The following is a 23,515-nucleotide window of genomic DNA, read 5'->3' as shown; positions in this document are numbered from 1 at the left end:
CAGGATTACAGACATGAGCTACTGCACCTTTTGCAAATCTCTTAATGTTAAAAAGGTCTATGATGCCTGGTGGTGGTGGCACTCACCTTTAATCCGAGCACTTGGGAGGCAGAGGCAGGTGATCTCTGTGAGTTCGAGACAAGCCTGGTCTACAAGAGCTAGTTCCAGGGCAGGCTCCAAAGGAAACCCTGTCTGGGGGCGGGGGGGGGGGTAGGGGGAGGAGGCTATGACGGTGAAATTCTAGTAACATTCTTTGTAAAGAAGAAAGTTGTGCTAATCTTGACGGTAGATGCTGAAATCTGAGCAATTGGGATTTCCTTTCTTCCTTTTTATTTCCTCAAAGTGCTTCAGCTTTTTGTTCCAAAAACACAACAGAAATTTTATAGCCAACCTACAGGGACAGTAATAAAATTGGTAGAATGGTTAGGTATAGGCTTCCTATCTACAAATATAGTAATCAGGAGGGTTAGTGTTAGGGTGGGGTTCGCAGAGCTGGCTGTGGCTGGAACACATAACAGAAAGGAAATGTGGAGTTTTGAGTTTTGTTGTTTTGAGACTGTATATCACTATGTAGCACTCAGGCTGCCTTCAAACTTGTGAGCTTCTTGCCTCAGACTTACATGTCCTGGGAATCATGGGACTTCTAAAGACCAAGCTGAGAAGTTTAGCCTCTTCTCTGGCCCGAGGAAGGCTCTGAAGAGGCGAAACGATAAGCTTTGGTCTGTATTTTAAAAACAAAACAAAACAACAAAACTGTCCACAATAGTAAAGTGAAACCAGAGTGGAGTGTCGGAGGGGCCAATTAGACCAGGCTTAGGGAGAAAGGACGCAAGGGGGTGGTTAGTCAGGACCACAGATCCCTGGGTCAGTAGAATGGAATGAATTGCTGTCAGGGATGAAAAACTCGGGTCCGAAATGGACGCCACAGACAGGAGCTGTAGAGGAGGGGATGCAAGGATGTACTACTACTCTTGTCCAGCCTCGAGATTCAGGAGTAGCACTGGGGCGCAAGAGCCCACCCAGTTGCCCCAAACACTGCAGCGCTAAGGTTTGAAGTGAAATGTCAATGGGGTGCAAGAGCTATCCCTTTGCTCAACCAGGCTCCGTAGGGTGAACAGCGGAGCCTTCGTCGCGGTGATGGCCCGTGGGCCTAAAAGCCAGAGATCGCGGAGCTCAGGGTCCCTGCTGGCGTCCGTAGCGCTAAGCGAAGAAGGGGAATCAGCCTCCCGAGATAGGAAGCTCAGGTGTATTCTTGCTTTAGGGCTCCAGCTGGGGCAGCTCCGGGAACTCCGGACGGAAGCGGCCCCTCCCCGCCCCCGCTGCCGGACGCCCAGCCAATCAGCGCGCCCCGCCAATCAGCGCGTCGGGCCAATCGGGGTGCTTTCTCCGGCGGCGCCCGGCGCTTAGCTGACGCGCGAGGCCAACCCGCGCCCCGCCGTCCTTGGGCGACGGCCCCTCCCGCGCTTGCCGGGCCCGTTAGCTGCGCGCCGCGCCTCTTGCGCGACGGCCCCTGGGCGGCGGAGGCCGTGGCGGCGGCGCGTGCGGGCGCGGCCCTGGCGCGCCCCTGGCGGCCCGCCGGCGAGCTGCGGGGTGCGGCGCTGACCCGGAGGCGGCGGCGGCGGTGCCGGATGGAGGCACGTCATTTCCCCCGCCGGGCGGCTGGGTGTGCGGCGGCGCGGCGGCGGCGCCGAGGGGATGGAGCGAGTGCGAGCCGGGTCAGGTAAGCTCCCGCCTCCTTCCGCCCGCCCCTGCAGGCTGGCGTGGGGCCCGGCCGCGTGTCCTGGCTTCGCGGCCTCAGCCGCCCCGCCCCCTCAGCCGGCCGCGGCCCGCCGGGACTGGCGCGGCCCTCGCCCCGCCGCCCCCTCTACAGCCGCCGGGCCGCCCGGGGACCCCACGGCTGCGGGACCCGCGTTGCTGCCGCCCGGCCGAGCCAGGCCCGCAGAGCAGGAGGCGGCGGCCACGGCGGGCGGGAGGGCTCGCAGCGAAGGCAGCGCTGGGCTGCACGGGGAGGGCCGGACCCCCCTGGTTGCCATGGCCACCGCGCTCCCACCCCCACCGGCCCCAGCCGCCCCCCGGCCCGCTGGCCCGGCTGCAGCCGGCTGCTCCCGGCCGCCGGCGGGTTTGGAGCTGCCGTGGCGCGTGTGCACGCCGGACAGTGTAGCCGGCGTCCGGGGCCCGCCGCCGCCCCGCCGCGTGACTGCCACCTCCGGCCCCAGGGCGGCCCTGGGAGCTCGGGGCTGGCCTCGCCCCCACCCCGCCCCACCCCAGACAAACTTTCCCACCCGGGCGCGGTCCACTGAGCTTCTCCGCAGAACGCCGGAGTTGCCCACGCCGGAGCGGGCACCCGAAGGAGAGGCGGGCGGCCGGGGGTGTTGGGGGGAGGAGCCCCGTAGCTCATTCCCCTCCGAAAAAAGCAAGTGTGCCTTCCTCCCTCATGTTCTTTATCTTTGGGGCAGGAAGAACTAACTTACCTGGGGGAAAAGGCGGGTGGGAGGGATCGGATTCAGATGTTTGAAATGAAAATTTGACGGGACCAAAGTTTTACAATCTAGGACTTTAACCTCCCTAGAATGAATACAGTTGAGATTACTTTTGTTGAATAGCTCTTTTATGTTTGAAGGCCTTAGGACTTGCTTGTTTGTGCTTCTTTCAAGTAAATACACTCAAGTAACAAAAAGTGTTGGGAAACTAGTTAACGCCCCTTTTACAAAGTAACAACCCGATTTAGGTTCTCATAGCTGTTTATGGAGGATAACGTTTCTTCAAAGTGTGCATTTTAAACATTTGCTTTTACCATGTCACTTATTCAGGTGCATTAGGTCTGTGAATAATCAGTTACACTTGTTTTTACTTAGGGATAGTTTCACTTTCTTTTCTGTAATCATTGAATCAAGACTACATTAAGTATTTGGTTTGCAAAGGTTTAAGGCTAATCATTCCGTTTACCTAACTATAATTAAAATTCAAGTGGTATCTTTTTAAAATTTCTTAAAATGGAAATGTTACAACTTGTATTATATGTTTGTGAAGAAGTCGTGTATAAGTTTTTGTGTGTGTGTTGACTTTATTCCTTCAGTGTATGTGGAGGGTGGAGTGACACAATGTTTAGTGATACTCTTTGAAAGAGATTAACATAGCCTGCATCTGCTCTCCATAAAAGAGACATAATCAAGTAAAGGTTCTTAGTCCTGCACCATTTACCCAACTTTGGTCCCTGTTCAGGTTGCTAGAGTCTTTTTAAATTGGTCTCTTGTAACTTTGTATTATCATGAGAAGGTGTTAGGGGAAAGGCTTAACTTTCATTGAAGTAGTTACTTTCACAGTCCTATTTTGAACACTAACTTTCAGAAGCTTTACTTAGAATAAAGACCAGGAGCCACATGAGTCCTAATTGGGTTTTAAGAAAGGCTATCTCTGTAATACACAGAGTTTAGTTTAGGGTATGATTTCATTGGCTGAATATCTAAATGAAGATGATGGATTTGGTTAGTCTTGCCAGAATCAAACAATAACTTACTTACTGATGACTAGAATTGTTTTCCTTAATATTTTTCTTTTAAGCCTACTGTCCCACCTTTCCTAGAAGAATGATAGTTTATTTAGTTGTTTGTTAATCATTGTCTGTGAAGGTCGCTTATCCCAGGAAAACCAAGGGTTTTGCTGTTATTAATGTTATTTCACTAAGGGTCCATTAACCTCTCCTTATTACCCAATTTTGGCTCTCTTCCTTTAACTGTCTCTTCCTTCTTTTCTTTCATCAATACACTTTCTATGTCTTTTGCCTGTAGGATGAAAAAAGTGTAAACTTTATTTGGATAATAGGCTCAGTCTTTCTTGTGAATGAAGATCATTTATCTTTAACTGATTAAATATTCACATATAATTGACTTTTTGTTTTTATGTAACTGTCCCCACATTGTTATGGTTGTACTTCACTTTAATTAAGAATTGTAAATAAGAAGATTGAAGCTTTTAAGAAACATCCTTATTGTGAACTGCAAGCACATGTTGACAGTGTTCACTGAGGTGGCAAGTACATGAGTATTACCCTTTGTACTTTGCAGTAGTGCATATTTAAAGGCCAAATTTTAGACGTACTTCCTCAGTTCAGAGTTTTTAACAGATTAAATGAGATACCTTGTAAATCACTCAGCACAAGCTGGTGCTAAAAGCAAACACTAGTTACTTCCTGTTTGCATGATTTCATTCATTTGTTGAACACATGTTTGGAAAGCTTTCCTTGTGCCAGGTAGGGTGGAGTAAGTTTTTACTGTATGCTGCCATACAGATCAGCACAAGGAGTTTTTTTGATGGGTTTCTGACCCAATCTTGGGGTGAAAAGTGTTGTCAAGGAAGCCCTTTAGGATGGGTTTCTAATCCAGTCTTAGAATGAAAGGGATTGCCGGGGAAAGCATCCCAGAGAAGTGAATTCTAAACCTGAGAATTGAAAGTGTTAACTGGCCAGAGGTAGAAAGATGGAAAATAATAGCTTGCAGGAGCTCAGAGAGAGCAGGAACTAAAAATGGACCCTATAGTGGGATCGTAATGCAGGGAGTATTCCAGAGACAAAGTGTGCCAAGTTCAGATACTGGGAAGAACCATAGGGAGGTCAGTGGAGCACTCCTCAGAGGTTTTCTTCAGGGTGTGACATGTAGATTTGGCTGCCTGCACCTTTCCTAAAAGCACAGACTAGGTTGTATAGTGGCTAGACAACTGCCCAGCTGGGGTGTTTGGCCCTGGCTCTCTGTCCTAGTAACTGACTACTTTGAGTTGCTACTATTGCTCTGTTCTGTAAACCTTGCAGATTTTGACTGGTTCATCATGAAGTTGTAGCAAGTTAATGTATATTCATCAATTAATATGATGCCCAGCACATCACAAAAAGCTCAATTCGTATATTTGAAAATGAGATTCAGAGAGAATTAAATACACATTTATGTTCAAAGTTTGATGTTAGTAAAATTATAGGTTTAATTTTTAGTTATAATCCATTTATATGGGTTTCTTCAGGAAAATGCATTTCACTGATAAGACTTTTCTGTAGCTATAATTTTTCAAAACTTCAAATTTCATACAGTGGTATTTTAGACTACGTTAAAAATCAAAGTTAACTATTCTCTTAATTTAATTGAGATTTTTTTCCCCCAAGAATAGTATATGAATTGAAAATGTAGTCATATATAGTAAAGTGTAGAATGTTCCTAGCTTTAAGCAGTCGAGAAGAAAAAATGTTCTTAGTTAATTATATGATTTTAAATTGAGGTGCCTAATTATAAATTGAAAGATGATTTGGGGGGATATAGTATAGGGTCTTGTATGTCTTGTATTAAACTTTTTTTTTTTTTTTTTTTTTTTCCCCCGTTTTTCAAGACAGGGTTTCTCTGTGGCTTTGGAGGCTGACCTGGAACTAGCTCTTGTAGATCAGGCTGGTCTCAAACTCACAGAGATCCACCTGCTTCTGCCTCCCGAGTGCTGGGATTAAAGGCGTGCATCACCAATACCTGGCGTATTAAACTCTTGACCTTCCTGTTTCTACCTCTCCAGTGCTGGGATTACAAGCATGCACCCCTATGCTGGCTTAGTTTATAAGATATGGGAGATGGAACCTGGGCTTAATAGATACAAGGCAAAATCCCTACCTGCTGAACCACCTCTGCCCACTAATGTTTTATATTTGGGTGATTTGTTTGAAGACAGTTTTAAATGGCTAGACACAAATTTCCAAAATAGAGTGGCTGACTAAGTAGACTGCTCTTCTGACCCATTGAAACAAACATACTTTTTGTCTTTTGCAGGGTTGAAAAATGACCATAGTTGACAAAACTGAACCTTCAGACCCGTCAACCTGTCAGAACCAGCCTGGCAGTTCTGAGGCGGTCTCACCTGAAGACATGGACACAGGCTCTGCCAGCTGGGGTGCCGTGTCTTCAATAAGTGATGTTTCAAATCATACACTTTCATTAGGGCCAGTGCCTGGTGCTGTAGTTTATTCTAATTCATCTGTACCTGATAAATCAAAACCATCACCACCGAAGGATCAAGGTACGATTGCAGAATTACTGCCAGGAACTCCTGTGCAAATGCTTCAGAAGGGCAGTGGTTTTCAAGACTAGCACTATTGCATTTCCTCTAGTAAGCATTCATTCTTCCTTCCACCCCCCCACCCCCCACTATTAGCAAGTATCACAAATAGGAGGGTAGATTGAAGTTATTAGAATATGAATGATTTTTTTAAAATTCCCAATTTATTGAAGGAAAAACTTTATCTTGGCCTCAAACTCATTATGTAGCCAAAGCTGGCTTTATTATTTTGTCTTCCTGATTCTCTTGTCTCTACCTCTTGAGTGCTGGAATGACAGGCAGTGCTAGGGAGCAAATGCAGGACCTTTTGTACTTTGTAGAGAAGCATTCTATTAACTGAGCTACATTCCCAGACCCTTTTTATGAAAAAGTATGGGAAAATATAAAGGTAGAATTCTAATGAACTCCCATAGAGCCACCACTGACCCCTCTCTGGGTGTTTGTATATAAGCACATTTGCCTAGGGTGTTGTATGTAATAGGCACACACAGCCTCTTGTCTTTTCCTGGTATTTTAGACAAGTCTAATACTTCACATTGCTTATTGTCTATAAGCATTTTAGTATGTACATCTTAGGAATTCTTTCATAAAAATAAAGCATGTCTGGGACTGGAGAGATGGTTCAGCAGTTAAATGTGCCAACACTTCTAGAGCAGGACCTGAGTTCACCTTCTGTCACTCCCTATCAAGTGAATCACTACTTGTGACTTCAAGTCCAGGGGGTCTTACACCCTCTTGTGGCCTTCATGGCTACCAGTACTTGTGTGTGCACACATGGGAACACACATACAAATATAAATAAATCCAGTCGGTATTTGTTTAAATTAGTTGAAATGAAGTCTACACATTAAGTGAATTTATATCTCTTAAGAGGGGAGTTAATCTCACCACAGGCTCTGGACTTCTTTGTGACTTTTTCCTTGGTGTTTGTAGCAGGCAGGTAATAAAGTGTAGGATCTTGATCAGAACTAGGCATTGCTGTGTGTTTTGCTTGTGACCTATACAAAGCTTTGTTTATTTTTTTTTTAATTTTTTGCTTTTTTTTTTTTTTTTAAGTCCTAGGTGATGGCATTGCTCCTCCTCAAAAGGTTCTATTTCCATCTGAAAAGATTTGTCTTAAGTGGCAACAAAGTCATCGAGTTGGCGCTGGGCTCCAGAATTTGGGCAATACCTGTTTTGCCAATGCCGCATTGCAGTGTTTGACCTACACACCACCCCTCGCCAATTATATGTTGTCCCATGAACACTCCAAGACATGTGAGTGCTGTGTGCTCTTGTTTGTGTGTTTTCAGTGCTTTGGTTTGCTTCCCTACTGCTGTCTTCCTCTGAAACAAAGTATTTAGTGAAATTACATGATCAGGGGCATGGTATTTAGCTCAGTGGTAGTGTGCTCACTTAGCATGCACAGGCCCTTGGTTTAATCCTCAATTTGTAATAAAAAAAAAATAAGAAACCAAGTTATATGATCACTGGGAAATTGGTTTGCTGGTTCAGAAACCAGGGTGGGGTGGGGGGTACTCAGGGTTGGTGTTTGGGTTGCATAAGGAGCTTTTCACACCTAGTTTCATCTGTTAAGTATTTAAAAAGAAGCTTATTTTGTCAGCATTTGACATTTCAAAACCTCCTAGTTTTTTGGGGGGTGGGATGTCCTACTATTAGCTCTGCCAGCCTTAAAATCAAGACAAACATCTTCCTCATCCTCCGAAGTGCTGAGGTTAGAGGTGTGGGCTGGCATTCCTGGGTGTTTTTTTTTTTTTTTTTAAGATTTCTTTTAACTCAGTAGAAGCCCAGCTCATGGTTGACAAGTAAAATTTGGAATTAAGTCTTTTAGTTTGGAGGTTTTGACTGCTGTCCCCATCCCTCTCCACAGCTTTTCACCACAAGTTGTCTTCTGCCCTCCACACACTGGCATGTGCATCCAAATACAGACATACACTATAAATAAAATGTAAAAAAAAAAAAAAATACCTAGTCTGAGGTCAGAGGTATTTTTGTTTTCTTGTGGACATTGTCTACTTTTTATTTGGGCCAGTGATTCCTTAGTTAATTTCTGTTTGTGATATGAAGATTTTTTTTTTCTTCTTTCAGTGCTGGCGATTGATCTCAGGGCCTCACACATGCTAAGCAAGTGCTTGCCACTGTGCTTCACAGGCCCCTGCTATTGTCGTTGTTCATAGTGTAGCCTTATCCACTGAAACATCTGGCACCTTCAGCTTGCGTTTCTGCTGCTTGATAGACATCTGACTTTGGGCACATTCCTTCTCTTATCCTTAAAGTAGTTAATATATACTTATCACCCAGGCTTTCTAGATTCATTAATGAAAATTCATGATAGTAGCAAGCTCAGTGCACGCACATGGTAGCTGGCACTGTTGCTGCGTCCTGGGCATCTGCCTCCCGTTTCCGGTCTATCTTCCTGTTGCATATTGTCACATATTTCTCATTTGGGTTCTAATTATCTTGCAGGCCATGCAGAAGGATTTTGTATGATGTGCATAATGCAAACACACATTACCCAGGCACTCAGCAACCCTGGAGACGTTATCAAGCCGATGTTCGTCATCAACGAAATGCGGCGTAAGTTTCAGCTGCAGTAGCTCATGTCCGTATTCCATGTCTGGTTATTTGTTATCATCCATATCTCCTCTTTTTGTTTTTGCATTTTGAGATAGGGGCTCACACTGTAGTCCAGGCTAGCCCCAGACTCAGGGCATTCTTCTTGCATCATCTTCCCAAGAGCTGAGATTGCAGGTGTGCAACACCATTCAGGGCTTGTATGCAGTTTTCTTACACATATCATGCTTTTTGAGGTAGGGTCTCCTGTGTCCCAGCCTGGCCTTGAACTTGATATGTGGCCAGGGATGTCGCTGAACTCCTGATTTCCACATCCCAAGTACTAGAGCGTATGCATGTGCCATCACACCCAGCTTATCAGTGCCCTTTTTGAACTATACATTTTTATCTTTTTCATTTTTTTCTTTCTTTTTTTTTTTTTTTTTGTTTTTGAGACAGGGTTTCTGTGTATTGCTTTGGAGCCTGTCCTGGCACTCATTCTGTAGACCAGGCTGGCCTCGAACTCACAGAAATCCGCCTGCCTCTGCCTCCCGAGTACTGGGACTAAAGGCGTGCGCCACCACCGCCTGGCCCTTTTTATCATTTTACTTAGCCAAGTTGTAATAAAAATGAATACAAAACTCATTCAGGCTTCTGGCTGGGTAATTAAGGAAGTATATGGTTATGAGTGACAAGCTATAATCCTTTTGCCTCATAAGCTGTTAAGAGATGTTAAGAGATGATCTGGATGTGGTGATGTGTATTTGTGATCCCAGCACTTGGGAACTGAAGTCAGGAGGATCGGGAGTTCAAGGTCAGCTTCAGTTATGTGGAGAGTTTGAGGCCCACCTGATATACATATGACTCAGCCTCAAAATACAAGTCATTCAGGGATTTTTTCCAGGCACATAGCACAGGGTGTAGCTTTAGGGGTGTCACCATGGCACAGGGGATGTAATAATAAGGCCTTGTCTTCAAATCTTATAGGTATAGCCAGACACTTCCGTTTTGGAAACCAAGAAGATGCCCACGAATTTCTTCAGTACACAGTTGATGCCATGCAGAAAGCATGTTTAAATGGCAGCAATAAGTAAGTACAGCAGAGTCAATGTTGTTTCATCAGGTCATGCTGTCAGCCTGTCTCCTGGAAGACACAGATCTGAATGTAAGGAAATGGACTTTTGTAGCCATTTGAGTTTGTTGATCTTCCATGTTGGGCAACAGACTTGCTGCTGATCAGTTTCTACATCAGCATCTAGTCACTTTTCCTGTTTAGCCGTGCCTAATGCTTTCCTTGTTCATCTTCAGACACAGAACTCTGCCCCCCCCCCCTCGAGTTATCAATTTTGTAGCTTCTTAAAACCCAAATGCAGACTCAGGAAGACTAGGATGAAAGGTCCTAACCCACCCACTGTGTTGTGGACACCTGCACATGTCCCTCTTTGCTCTCATTATCTCAAGTCTTCAGGATTGGTCTGGGTGACCATTAGTGCTGAGCTGAGGGCGGTAGTCAGCCTTCAGGTCCTAGCAGGTCCTTGCATCCTCTTCACCAACTTCTCACAGTGGGCTAGTTTCCCGATGCCACTCATTCTGCTGGAATGGTTCTTTTTGACTCTCCTCTGAGTTCTTGTTCCTTTATAAACATAGATGCTTTTAAAGTCTGAGCACAGTATTTGCCAAGCTCTCCTCTCATGTCTCTATTTGGATGTTTTTCAGATTAGATAGACACACCCAAGCTACCACCCTGGTCTGCCAGATATTTGGAGGATACCTAAGATCTCGAGGTAAACTTTGCTTGAAGACTCATCGTAACATACATGCTTATGGTTTTAAAATGTGAACAATAATAATAAAAAGTAGATCTCAGGTCTGCCCACACTTGTACTTACAGTATATCCTTTTGGTACTTGATTATGTACAAACACACTGGGAGCATACTGTGCATAAGATCTTTGTATTTCTCTTAACTGAAGTCAGAGTTCCATTCATTTCCTGTTGAGGGATAAGTGAGTTTCTGTTTTGATGGTATTAGTATCAGTACACTATAGAGCATTCATAATCAGATACCTTCATTTGTGCAAATGATTGTGCAAATGCTTGTGCAGGGTAAAGTCTTCTAATTTCTGGATCATATGGTATTTAGAGGTTCTAGCAATTTATATTTCAGCCAGTGGCTTACAGGGGATAGGTTTATGGCACTTCTACCACAGTGTGTAGGATTCCCTTACAGGCTTTTCACTCATTGTAATAAAAGTTGTAGTTAGTAAGGCAAGAACTTACTGTTCATATTTTCTTTTGTTTCAGTCAAATGTTTAAATTGCAAGGGTGTTTCAGATACCTTTGATCCATATCTGGACATAACATTGGAGATTAAGGTGAGCTCAACAGTTAATGGTAGTGAAGTTAAACATCCTTTCATAGCCTTGGACTTTTTATGCTCATATCAGACAAACATAGATGGTTATTACTCTGAGAAACTTTAACTATTGACTTCTTCACACTCCTGTTTGTTGTTTGGAGCTTTTTTCTGATTAAAGATGCAGTTCTGTGCTTATTAAACAAAGGAAAAATATTGCATAGAAATGCAAAGCCTGCCTCTCAGAATTCATTCTTTAGTGGCGTCATGTACATTGTTCCACAATAGATTCCTTGCTAAATGTGTGTGTATCTGTGTGAGTGTATGTTGTGTGTATGTGGGAGTGCCTGCAGAGGCCAGAATGGGGCATTGTATCCCCTGGAGCCTGTGCGGATGCTGGGAACTGAACTCTGGGTCTTCTGGAAGAGCAGCAGGCACTCTTAACCTCTGAACCATCTCTCAAGCCCTAACTTGCTTTCTGTTTATGAAGATGGGTTTATGATTATACCTTAGCCTGTCTGCTGTTTTCATTTTATTCTGCTTGGAAGCCTTGCTCTCCAGGCAGTTGTATGTATGGTAGGTCTAGTAACTCCTCAGTTTACATGCCTGGTTCTTGTTGTTTTCATTTTTATGTTAGTATAAGTCAAACTGCAGTCTACTTTTGTTCTGTTTAATCGTCTTGTTTTTAAAATGGGGCGGGGGGCATAATTTTTTGAGTAGATATATAAAAGTAGATACATCATAAACAGTCACAGAAAATTATATAAACATATCCTATTGCTTTTCTACCTGTAGGGTAGGGGTGGGGTGGGTGGTGGGTGGGTGGTGTGTGGTGTGTGTGTGTGTGTGTTGTGTGTGTGTGTGTGTGTGTGTGTGTGTTCCCGAGAGCACACACACATTTTCTCTGTCTAGTGGTATGTCTATCCATCTCAGCTCCTGGCAGTGTGCATGATGACATGGTGTTTATGCCCTTTTCCTAGGCTGCTCAAAGTGTTACCAAGGCATTAGAGCAGTTTGTGAAGCCAGAACAACTGGATGGAGAAAACTCCTACAAATGCAGCAAGTATGACTGGGTGGTGTGTTTTGGGAGAGGGCTTTGCTTTCCTGAGATTATTCCAGTTTAGAATTGACTCAGTTTTAAATGCTTTTTACATGATTTTCTTTTTCCTTGTCCTTTTGTTTGGGGTATTGGGTGTGGAGTCCAGAGTTTCACATGTGCTAAGCAAGTGCCCTACTGTGGAGCTATATTCTAACCCAAGTTAGCCATTTAATGTTATCAGTTATTGAGTGTTTTGAATTATCTTTTTTGCTTTTAAATTTTTTTTTTTTTTTTTAAGACAGGGTTTCTCTGTGTAGCTCTTTTTTGGAGCCTGTCCTGGAACTCACTCTGTAGAGGAGGTTGGCCTCGAACTCACAGAGATCCTCCTACCTCTGTGTCCAAGTGCTGGGATTAAAGGCATGTGCCACCACTGCCTGGCAACTTGTCTTTTTTAAAGGTGGGATGTTTTATGTGGCCCAGTCTGGCTTTTGAATGTTAATGTTCCTGAACAATCAGTTTATTTATCTTCCACATTGTTAGGCAGTTCCCTCCATTATTATTACTACTGTGTGTATGTGGTGTTACGGAGGATTGAACCTGGGGCTTTCTGCATACTAGGCAAGTGCTCAACCACTCATCCACACCCCCCAGCCCTCCTGGAATTTCTAATTTTACTGTTTTGACTGTTGGTTTAAAGAAATGGTTTGTTGTTGTTTTTGGTTTCTTTGTTTTAAAATACTAACTTAGGGTGTTTTAGAAAAACAACAAAACACTGAAGTATCTGCACTAAACTCCCCAACGCTTCCTCCCTTTATGTTTCAAGGTGCAAAAAAATGGTTCCAGCTTCAAAGAGATTCACCATCCATAGGTCTTCTAATGTCCTCACCATTTCACTCAAGCGCTTTGCCAACTTCACTGGCGGAAAAATTGCTAAGGTATATACATAATTTGTGATTTTTTTTCATCACTGTACATTGAATTTCCCCCTTTTCTTCCCAATTAATGGTGAAAGTGACCAAGATACAGCAATGTGCAAGAGATACAACACATGTCTTGAGTCACTTAAAATAAGTCATGAATGACATCTGGAGTTGTCACTGTTATTTGTTGAAGATTCATAGCATGTATCCTTCCCTTATTTATGGCAAATAAAAACAACGGGATTACCCTCAGCTCTCTTTTATTCCATGCATTGGATTTCTGGGGTTAAGGGTTGTAGGTACTACAAGTCCTTTCCTCAAACGCTCTCCTTAGATGTATACCATTAGCTAAAAATATGGACCACTTGTGTATTTAGAAGTGACAGCCCTAACTGTTTCCATTTATTTTTAGGATGTGAAATATCCTGAGTACCTTGATATTCGGCCCTATATGTCTCAGCCCAATGGGGAACCAATTATTTATGTTTTGTATGCTGTGCTGGTGCACACTGGTTTTAACTGTCATGCTGGCCACTACTTTTGCTACATAAAGGTAAGCTGCAGGGTGGCTACTAAGTCTCCTGTGGGACAGCACTGGATTCATGGGGCCAACAGTGGGACTTTTACAATTAGCTGTGATGGTTTGTTTGTTTGTTTGTTTGTTTTTGTTGGTTTTGCTGTGCTCCTTGACATCTGACTAAATTCAGCCTCTCTTTGTGGTTTCTTTGGCAGGCTAGCAATGGCCTCTGGTATCAGATGAATGACTCCATCGTGTCCACCAGTGATATCAGATCGGTGCTTAACCAGCAAGCTTATGTGCTCTTTTATATCAGGTATTGACTTGAAAACAAGCTGTTGGTTTTGCTAGTGTGCCAACTTCTCTTCCCCTCATGAGCATAGTTAATTTTGAGCTGCTTTTTAAAAACAGCAAGTTAAAGATGAATTGCCATGTGCCCGAGCATGAGGTTTTTCTGAGTATAAGAATTGAGTTTGCTGTTGCTTCTCGCTCACTGACAAGTGTAGAAAGAGGGAACAGTAGCCCTAAGGAGACAACTGAGTGGCCTGGGGACTGTGGAGGCCACGGGAAGGGGACTCTGTGCTCTCAGCCAGTACCTCCCCAGCTTGAACACAGGCCTCCAGTCAGACCCTGCCAGCATTCGTGGCCACTCTGTTATAGCTGCAGGCTCGTAACTCACCAGTTCTAGTTTTGGAGAAATCTGATACTTGGCTCCACGTTGTCTCCTCTCTTTGTAAGGTACTTGGGGTATAACCCTGGGTCTCAAACATGCTAGCCAGGCCTTCTGTCAGCCACATTTCTCACCCCAGAAAGTATCCCCAGATATTCAACCATGACAGAATGGTCATATCCACTTGTTGAGGTACTTATTACCTCAACTCAATGTTAAGAGTAATTGGTTTGTTTTGGGAGTTGGGGGAGATCAGGATTTCACTGTATTATGCAAGCAGACCTTGATTTTTTTTTTTTTTTTTATCTTTCTGCTGAGAGTGATTTTCATAAAGCCTTTTTTGTTTTTAAATGCTCTGGGAAAGCACTGGATGTATATGGGGGGGAGGAACAGTTTGAAATAGCAAATGCAGGTAGTGAAAAGAGCAGTATGGGCAAAAAGCCTGGGAAATAATCTAAATCAGAACCTGTATGTGGAGTCCATGACAGTTCTCTAAGAAACTGTTGTAATATAGTTTCTATAATGGTATATATTTAGAATGGAAAACATAAACAGAAAAATAGTTTTTCAGATAGCAAAACTATCAGAATATACACTTTAAAACATTGAGCGTCAGGCATAGAGGCTCATGCTTGTAATCCCAGTACTCAGGCTCAGGCAGGAGGATTGCCCTAAGTTTGAGGCCAGCCAAAACTACGCAAGTGATTTCCAAGCCATCCAGAGTGTTAGAATGAGACCATGTCTCCAAAACAATAGCAAAAAGACAAAAACTAGCAATAATAACAAAAAACCCAAACTAAAACCAGTATTTCATTGACACAGTTGGTGCTGGGTATGGTGGTGCATACCTTTAATCCCAGCAGGCAAAGGCAGAAGCAGGTGGATCTCAGTATGTTTGAGGCCAGCCTAGTCTACATACCCAGTTTCAAGATAACCAGGGCCATGTAATGTGTTTTAGGGGGAAGTGGGGTAGGGGTAGGGCTCATGGAGTCAGTTCCTTGTATACTGCCTCAGCACTCAGCACTGACAGCCTAATGGAGGTGATATGTATAACTCTGTCCATGAGACATGGAAGCTCCATTTCCCATTCCTGTTGGGTTTGTAAATACATCTAAGGAGATGTCCTTCCTCATAAAAGGCATTTCATTCTTTGTCCCCAGGTCACATGATGTGAAAAATGGAGGGGAACCTGCTCATCCTACCCATAGCCCAGGCCAGTCCTCTCCCCGCCCAGGAATCAGTCAACGTGTTGTCAACAACAAGCAGGCAGCACCAGGGTTTATTGGACCCCAACTGCCTTCCCATGTCATGAAGGTAAAGCTTCAGTCCCAAACCTGGCATCACTGTAGCAGTTGCCTCATCTACTGAACTTCCTGCCTGGGTCACTGCAGCCTTTCATTACAAAAGGCCTCAGGATATGTGTGCATGTGTGGGTGATCCAGTGGCTGCTTAGGGAGTGTGTAGAATACCCCTCTTCCATTCCCATACTCCTTGTGGGTAGATGTTTGTGTTTATTTTTGTTTATTTGTTTGTCTGCTTTTTAATTATTTATGTATACAGTAGTCTGTCTGCCTATATGCCTGCAGGCCAGAAGAGGGCACCAGATCTCATTCCAGATGGTTGTGAGCCACCATGTGGTTGCTGGGATTTGAACTCAGGACCTCTGGAAGAACAGCCAGTGCTCTTAACCTCTGAGCCATCTCCCCAGTCTGATGTTTGTGTTCTTAATTAAAGTTGGATTCAGGGAAGTGAAACTCTTTCAGGAACACGTTGTTCGTGTTCATGGTCCATCGTAGTGTGGCAGTGTGAAAGGGGTTTGCTTGTACACAGATAACAGAATTGTGTGTATTTCTGCAGAGCTCAGGCTTGTCAGTTACCAAGACTAAAATGAGAAGGGCCCTAACCACTGTGTACTCTGTGTCTAGAATAGTAATCCAGCTGTTCTGTTCCTCCTTGTAGAATACACCACACTTGAATGGCACCACGCCAGTGAAAGACACGCCAAGTAGTTCCATGTCAAGTCCTAATGGAAACACCAGCGTCAATAGGGCCAGTCCTGTTGTTAATGCTTCAACTTCTGTGCAAAACTGGTCTGTCAACAGGCCCTCAGTTATTCCAGAGCACCCCAAGAAACAGAAAATTACCATCAGTATTCACAACAAGTTGCCTGTTCGCCAGGGTCAGGCACAGCTGAATAACAACCTCCATGGCCCTTCTTTGGAGGCCCCTAGCAAGGCAGCACCCTCTTCTACCATCACTAACCCTTCTGCAATACAGTCTACCTCGAATGCACCCATGACATCAGTTTCTAATAAAGTAGCAAAATCAGTTTCCCCCAGTGAATCCTGTTCCAAGCCCATGGTGAATGGCAAGGCTAAGGTGAGCTCCAGTGTGCTGGTTCCCTATGGGGCTGAGTCCTCAGAAGAGTCTGATGAGGAGTCAAAGGGCCTGGCCAAGGAGAATGGTGTAGACATGATGGCCAGCACTCCCTGTGCCAGGCCAGAAGCTGAAGATGCGGATGGTGAGGCTTCCCCACAAGAGCTTCAAGAATCCGTCACGCTAAATGGTGCTAATAGCGCAGACAGTGACTTGAGAGAGAATGGCGTGGCATTTGATAGTGCCAGCTGCCAGGTCCAGCCCGATCTACACACAGAAAACCTCTTTTCCAAACTTAATGGTCTTCCTGGAAAGGTGAGCAGCAGCAAATCTCATAGCTCACTTAGATGAATTTTATTAGGCATGGAGCTGAAGTATCTTTGTTTCATTGTAGGTGACACCTGCTCCTTTACAGACTGTTCCAGAAGATAGAATCCTAGAGACCTTCAAGCTTACCAACCAGGCCAAGGGCCCATCGGGTGAAGAGAGGTAGGAGCATGTCAGTGAGTGTGCCAGTGTGAGTGAGCACATGAGGAGAATAAAATACCAGTCTGGTTCGAGCCCTTGATGGGCTCAGCTGACATTCCCTCCTGCACACCCTCTTGCAGGTGCAGTGGTATTCCTGAAAACATAGTTTTCACGTTGAGACTGACCTCCAATTCCCTATGTAGCTGAAAATAGCCTTGAATTCTCGGTCCTCCTGAGTGCTGGATGTCAGGTGTGCAATTGCACACCTGCTGTCTGCAGTGCTGAGAACAGCCCAGGGTTAGTGCATGCTGGCGACATTGCCGACTGCCACAGCCTTTACCCCCTAGACTTTTTTAGATAGGTTCTCACTATGTAGTTCAAGCTGGCCTGGAACTTACTGTGTACATCAGGCTGGTTTCAAATTCTTGCCCAGTTTCCCATTGCTGGGGTTACAAGTATGTGTAGCCACCATTCCCGTCTACACTTAGCTCTTGAGACATGTTAGACATTTACCTGACAGTGTGATGTGTCCAGAACTGCAGCATTGTGAAAATAGGAGGTTGTCCTGATACACATTTTATTTTTATTTAATTAGGGAAAAGAAAAACTTGGTTTTCAGTAATGATAAGCTTGATACTACATTTCATCAAATATGCTTAAAGTGTAGGCTGTTGAGTAGAACTGTCTAGCAGTCAGTCCTGTGTGGTGGTCAGGCTAACCATCACTTTGTTTGTTTTGCTGCGGCTGTAGTTGGACTACAACAGGGGAAAGCCCCCCAAAGGACCCTGTTTCACAGCTGGAACCCATCAGTGATGAGACTGGTCCCCTTGAGACACCGGAGGCAGTCACCAATGGGAACATGAAGACCCCTACAACCATGTCACCCCTGGAGCCCACCATCAACTGTACCAAAGAAGACTCCTCCATTGTTGTTCCAGCTAACCCTGTGGAGGCTCTGCCCTCTGTCACTGCTCTTTGTGACACCACCGGTACTACCTTGGGAGATGCCCCACTGCCTGAATTGTGTGACCCTGATGACTTGATTACTAACCAGAGCCAGCCAACCCAAGTAGTGAAAGAGGAAATAGCTGAGAACCCACAGCAGGACTCCACCTTGGCTGAAGCAGTGGAGAGGCTGAGCCCAGCTCCCTCAGTGCTTACAGGTGATGGGTGTGAGCAAAAACTCTTCCTTTACCTCAGCACAGAGGGGTCCGAGGAGGCAGAGGACTCTTCCAGAAGCTCGGGCATCTCTGCAGACCCAATGCCTCCTCAGCCTGACAGGACCACTAGCTCTTGTGAAGGGGCTGCTGAGCAGGTGACAGGGGAGAGAGGTGACGGAAGCAAGGTGGTACCCAAAGTTCAGGAGCCTTCCCCAGCCAAGGAAAAGGTGAGCAGCCTCCGGAAAGTGGATAGAGGACACTATCGAAGCCGGAGAGAGCGTTCCTCCAGTGGGGAGCCTGCGAGGGATGGCAGGGCCCGGACGGAGGACCGCCACCGTAAGAAGCGACGCTGTTACAGTCGAGAGCGTGGCAAGCAGGAACGCCACCCTGCTAATACATACTGCAATGGAGGCCAGCACCTGGGCCATGGCGACAGAGCCAGCCCTGAGCGCCACTCCGCGAGCAGATACAGCCACCATCACTCACGGGTTAGGAATGGCCCAGAACAGGACTGGAGCCGATACCACCATTTGGAAAATGAGCATGCCTGGGTCAGGGAGAGATTCTACCCGGACAAGATGCGGTGGGACAAATGCAGGTATTACCACGACAGGTACGTCCCGTACACGGCCCGAGAGTGGCGGCCTCTCCGTGCTCGTGAGCATGAACGCTCTGCCCAGCTTGGGCGTCCACACAAAGACAGCTACTGGGGCCGTAAAAGCTGGGAGCTGCAACCCCGGGGGAAGGAACGACCCCACTTCCACAACCCCAGAGAGGCCCCTGGCCTTGCTCTGACCCTCGAGAGGCATCCCCAAGAGAAGGCCGTGCTGGATGTGCAGGAGAGCACCCACAGTCTCCCTGAGCGCTTTCATGAACACCAAAGTGTCAAGCCGAGGAAACGGAGGTATGAGACGCTAGAAAATGATAGCCGCTTAGAGAAAAAAGCCCACAAAAGTCTGGAGAAGGACACTGTAGAAGAGCCAAGGACAAAGAAGCACAAAAAATCTAAAAAGAAAAAGAAGTCCAAAGATAAACACCGGGATCGAGATGGCAGGTGAGCCCTGGAGAGGGGATCCAGTGTTCGAGTTTGGAGTGGCCACAGTGCTTGTGTGGCTGGCTCTGTCCTGACACCACCAAGCCAGAGGGCTGATATTCCACCAGTTTGACTTTTTTTTTTTAATCATCTCTGGAGTTTTGAGGTTTTTTGTTTTGTTTTTTTTTAACTTTAGATTAAAACAATCTTATTTTACACACCAATCCCAGTTCCCTCTCCCTCCCACTCCCCCATCAGTCTTCCCATCCCACCCCCATCCAGTCCTCAGAGAGGGTGAGGCCTCCCATGGGGGATCATCAAAGTCTGCCTCATCATTTGGGGCCGGACCGAGGCCCCGACTCCCAGGCCTAACATAAGTCGTCATATTCTTGTGTCTTTTGGCTTTTCCTCTCTTCCTGTTTGCCTGCTTAGAGCAAGCTTAGGACACACAATCTATTTCTTTGGCTTTTGTCTCTTTTTAGGCCACCATTTGTCATTTTAACGTCTAAATGTTTTTGTGTCTTTGAGGCCAGTTTCAAACTAACATCCACCTACCTCAATGGCCCCAGTGCTGGGATTTACACCCGATTGGTTTTGCATCACTTAGAAGCTTAACTGTTGGCAGCTGTCTTAATTGATTTCTGATTTGTGAGCATGAATGCAATTCCTGTGTCTTAGCTGACATCACTTAACACTAAAACTGGGGCAAGATTGCCTTAGTCGTGATCACAGCTGCCGTCTGTCCTGTGCCTGGACACATGGCAGAATGTGCCAGTTCTGGCCAAAGCAAAGAAGTGCTGGGGACAGTGGTGTTGTAGTTGAAGACGTTGGGTTTAAAATTTGTTTCCATGAAAGGAAATAGCATGTTGGCAGGAGAAATTTGTTCACAGATGCATAGCCAGTGTCCTGGGGGATGGGGAGCAGGATTGCAGTTCCCTTGGTGCTGAACTCTGGCTGCTTCTTCTGCAGGCATCAGCAAGAATCCGACTTTTCAGGAGCATACTCTGATGCTGACCTCCACAGACATCGGAAGAAAAAGAAGAAAAAGAAAAGACATTCAAGGAAGTCAGAGGCCTTGATGAAAGATGTTGAGATGCATTTACCGAAGCCCTCGAACTACGAGGCTGTCGGCCATTTCCGGAGAACGGAGGGCACCTTTCTGCTGGCTGATGGCCTGGCTCTGGAAGACAGCAGCTCTTTCCGGGAGAAAACCAAGCACTTAAGGGTGGAAAGCCGGCCTGACAGATGCTATCTGTCAGAGTATGGCCAGGGTAAGAAAACGGGAAGTTAAGGATACAGCTCTCTGAGTAACGTGTTGGGAAAGGTGATGAACACAGAAATGTAAGGGGTACAGAAGGGTATGAGAGTGGACTCAAGATGCACCAGAACAAGACCGTTGCAGTGAGCAGAAGTGTGGTGTGACCTCTGGCTGGAATTGCGCCGAGCTGGGCCCAGTATAACCTGTGTGCTCAGAACGCTGGAACCTAAGAGCACCTATGTGTGTTACACAGAACTTTGGCTTTTAAAGGATTCTGTTCCTGTGTATGTTTGTGTGCACCCATGTGTACATCTGTGTGTGTATTGTGTTAACTTATGAACCCCTAAAGGCCCAAGTGTACTCCAATTCCTAAGTCATAACTCAGTAGTGTGATCTCTAAAGATGTATCTGTAGTGTGGGGCTCATACTGTCTAGGCTGCTGGTTTCTGAGGTTCTTTTTGCTGGATCTTTTTCTCCCTAAATGAGTGGTTCCAGGCTAACCCGGAACTCAAAATCCTACCTCACCCTCCTGAGTGCTGGGAATACAGGCCAGTGCCAGTGTGCTTGGCTGCCCCTTCCTCTTCCTACCTTGTTTCTAATGAGCTTTTCCCCTAGATAGGAGCATTTGGCTTGTAAAAAATGCACAGGAGATATGAATGTCAGTGGAGCAGAGCAGAGGCTGGCAAACTAGCCCTGGGGCTACAGCCTAACCTGCAATTCAGAATGGCTCTGACACTTAAAAGTATGAGTTGGGGTATTTGTTCCAAGTGGAGCACTATGTGAAATGAGAGGTTTTGGCTCAGTAGACTTTGTGTGAAGCCCATGTGTTTTCTTTTGTACTGTTTTGGTGTCACTCAGAGGTAAGAACATGTCCTGTCCCATTGAAATGGTTTTCTTCATTTGGCCCATGATATAAAAAGCATGTCTTCCCTAGACACCCAAAGATCATGGTCACAAATAAAAGCATGTGTGTTGCTACAGAAATGTGATGGTAGCCCTGAGTGGAACCTTTGCTTGTTGGCAGTCCATCCATACACTGACTGCATCAGGTTGTTCCAAACTAGTGGCTGGTTTGCAGCTAATGCCTCTACCTACACCTCTGCTCTGGGCTGTGACCACTGACCCTTTCTTGCAACCTCCAGCTCTCTGTAGGACTCTCAGCTCACTTCTTTGGGCTGAAACCTGTTCATCCTCACATTAGAATGTGTAGGCTGGAGTAGAGACCTGGTCCCTGGGCGTGGCTCTTGAGCATCCTCCATTGATGTTCTTTGTAGCACTGCCAGCCAGGGTCTGCTTGCCCATCCTGTAGAAGTGATCCTTTTAGTAGCTGACATCAAACTGCAGAAACTGATGATAGTCAGTCTTCAGGTACACACACATTAAATTGTTTCCTCACTTTGCCTTCCAGGTGATTAAAGCCTTGGCCTCATAACAAAAAAAAAAAAAATTACGGTAAGCAATTTTCCTGTCTGTGTTTTGGTCATTTGTAAAAGATATAGGTGGGTTTCCTTCTGAAGAAAAGATTGGGGTTCTGGGGGGTCTGTGTCTCCAGCATACTATCAGCCACTAGCTAGTGTCCAGACATGGAAGTTGTGCTGAGAAATGGGGTACCTGAGAGCAGAGAGGAACCACACAGGGGTCAGTGCCATATCCTGGGTCCTAATTGCTGGTGTTTTATTGTACGGCCCTGAGAGACAGGAACTCATAGCCTACACTTGAAGCAGAAAGGACACTGTCAAATCCAGTCAGCAAGGAGGGCTTTAAAATGATCTGCTACAGCAGCTCAGTTTGCTAATTAACGGGCTTTGTCAGTGTCATCAAAACAAAGACTAAGCCTCTCTGCCCAATGAAAGTGAAACCTGAGGCAGTTAGCAGCTGTGGAGCCCAGCAGATGGCGCTTCCTGGCTTTCACAGGGTTCCTTTATTACAGTTCAGGAAGGTACAGAACTCATTTCAACAACTTTTCACATCCAGAGCATGTGAGGAAACTAGCTTCCATTCAAGCTAATGCCCGCACCTCTTTTCTTTCAGATTCAACATTTTCAACAGAAGCCATCCCAAACCCAGATTAAATTATAAACATAGAAAATAACTTTGTCCAAACTGCGTGGTGCTTCTTTAGTAAATACTGTACAGACTTTACCATGGACAACTTTTTTTTTTTTTTTTAAGTTTTTACCTTTTCTTAATTGCCCTTATTCCAAACGGATACTTTGTACACTGCTGAACATTGTAAATTACTGTGTACATAAAAACCACACTGAAAATAATGCCCTGGAATAGACCATCTCAGATGCTGCTTAACTACAGACTCAGGTTGACTACTTGTATTTCATGTAATGTTCCTCCAAGCTAGACATCTGGTGCACGGCCAACTGGGAACCATGGACTTCTAAAAGGACAAACCAACAGTGCGTCTATTTAATTTAAAGACTTATTTAAAGACCCAAGCTCTCAACTAGACCTTCGAGGGCTTCCTCTGCAATGTCTGATACTAGAAACTAATTTGCTTCACATTTTAGTTGTATTCAAGATTTGAAGATGTATTTTATAGACAAGTTCTGTTTTTGAACTTTGTGGAACTATTCCAATCAATTTACCAGTTATGATGAGTATTTGCATTATGAATGTATAATCCAGACATTATTTGTAAAGCCTACAGTATGTTTTTATTACCTAACACTTTTTATACTGTGTCTCGTCTTGACAATATGATATTGGAGTCTGAGTCGTCAGCTTGATCCCTTCAAGTTTCTAGTTACAGACAAAAATCATACTGTGATTTTATTTTTAATATGGATATGCTATCAAACTGTGATACACTTATAATTCACTGGTCCTGCATCAGGAGACGGGAGTGGGGAAAAGACTGTATTTAATACAGTGTGTATCTGAATAATCTGTATGGTTTATACAGTTTGTGTTGTTCAGAGATGTCTAAAGTTGATCTTTGTTTTTTTAAGATTAAAAAAGCACTTGCCCCACTGTATATACGGCATGTAAGATTTATATAGTATATAAATGGCAGCAAATTAAACAACCCTGGCTCAGTTTTTCTCTGTTCTCCATAAGCTCACAGCCACA

At 45.0% G+C, this 23,515-nt stretch overlaps 2 protein-coding genes across 3 annotated transcripts in view; one reads left to right on the top strand and one right to left on the bottom strand.

Annotated features, from left to right (window-relative positions):
- The first annotated feature begins 1,665 nt into the window (after window positions 1–1,665).
- On the top strand, window positions 1,666–23,471 carry Usp42 (ubiquitin specific peptidase 42). 2 transcript variants are annotated; one of them, XM_027413585.2, is made up of 18 exons: window positions 1,666–1,720; window positions 5,796–6,042; window positions 7,138–7,338; window positions 8,548–8,658; window positions 9,622–9,724; window positions 10,351–10,418; window positions 10,939–11,009; window positions 11,971–12,053; window positions 12,853–12,964; window positions 13,362–13,502; window positions 13,682–13,782; window positions 15,297–15,450; window positions 16,096–16,827; window positions 16,907–17,001; window positions 17,731–19,194; window positions 20,143–20,444; window positions 21,840–21,883; window positions 22,463–23,471. In XM_027413585.2, the coding sequence occupies exons 2-17, from the start codon at window positions 5,805–5,807 to the stop codon at window positions 21,845–21,847; spliced, it is 3,984 nt and encodes a 1,327-aa protein (XP_027269386.1). In that variant the 5' UTR covers window positions 1,666–1,720; window positions 5,796–5,804; the 3' UTR covers window positions 21,848–21,883; window positions 22,463–23,471. The 2 variants fall into 2 exon arrangements, with proteins under 2 accessions (XP_027269386.1, XP_035299038.1); XM_035443147.1 differs by lacking the exons at window positions 21,840–21,883; window positions 22,463–23,471 and having other exon boundaries at window positions 20,143–20,818.
- The window catches only part of Cyth3 (cytohesin 3), a 90,278-nt gene continuing 87,692 nt past the window's right edge, over window positions 20,930–23,515 (bottom strand). The window contains exon 14 of the mRNA XM_027413587.2: window positions 20,930–21,856. The gene's annotated coding sequence lies outside the window, so the exon portion shown is untranslated. The remainder of the gene's footprint in view (window positions 21,857–23,515) is intronic.

The sequence above is a fragment of the Cricetulus griseus genome, chromosome 4 (assembly GCF_003668045.3).
Source record: "Cricetulus griseus strain 17A/GY chromosome 4, alternate assembly CriGri-PICRH-1.0, whole genome shotgun sequence".
NCBI classification, from domain to species: domain Eukaryota; kingdom Metazoa; phylum Chordata; class Mammalia; order Rodentia; family Cricetidae; genus Cricetulus; species Cricetulus griseus.
The sequence above is the reverse complement of the archived record's forward strand: the minus strand, read 5'-3'. Positions and strand labels throughout refer to the sequence as shown.

Coding starts and splice junctions, on each gene's coding strand:
- Usp42 (XM_035443147.1), top strand. CDS start 5,805: ATGACCATAGTTGACAAAACTGAACCTTCAGACCCGTCAACCTGTCAG. Junction 11,010..11,970: donor ACATAACATTGGAGATTAAG/GTGAGCTCAACA, acceptor CCCTTTTCCTAG/GCTGCTCAAAGTGTTACCAA. Junction 19,195..20,142: donor CACCGGGATCGAGATGGCAG/GTGAGCCCTGGA, acceptor CTTCTTCTGCAG/GCATCAGCAAGAATCCGACT.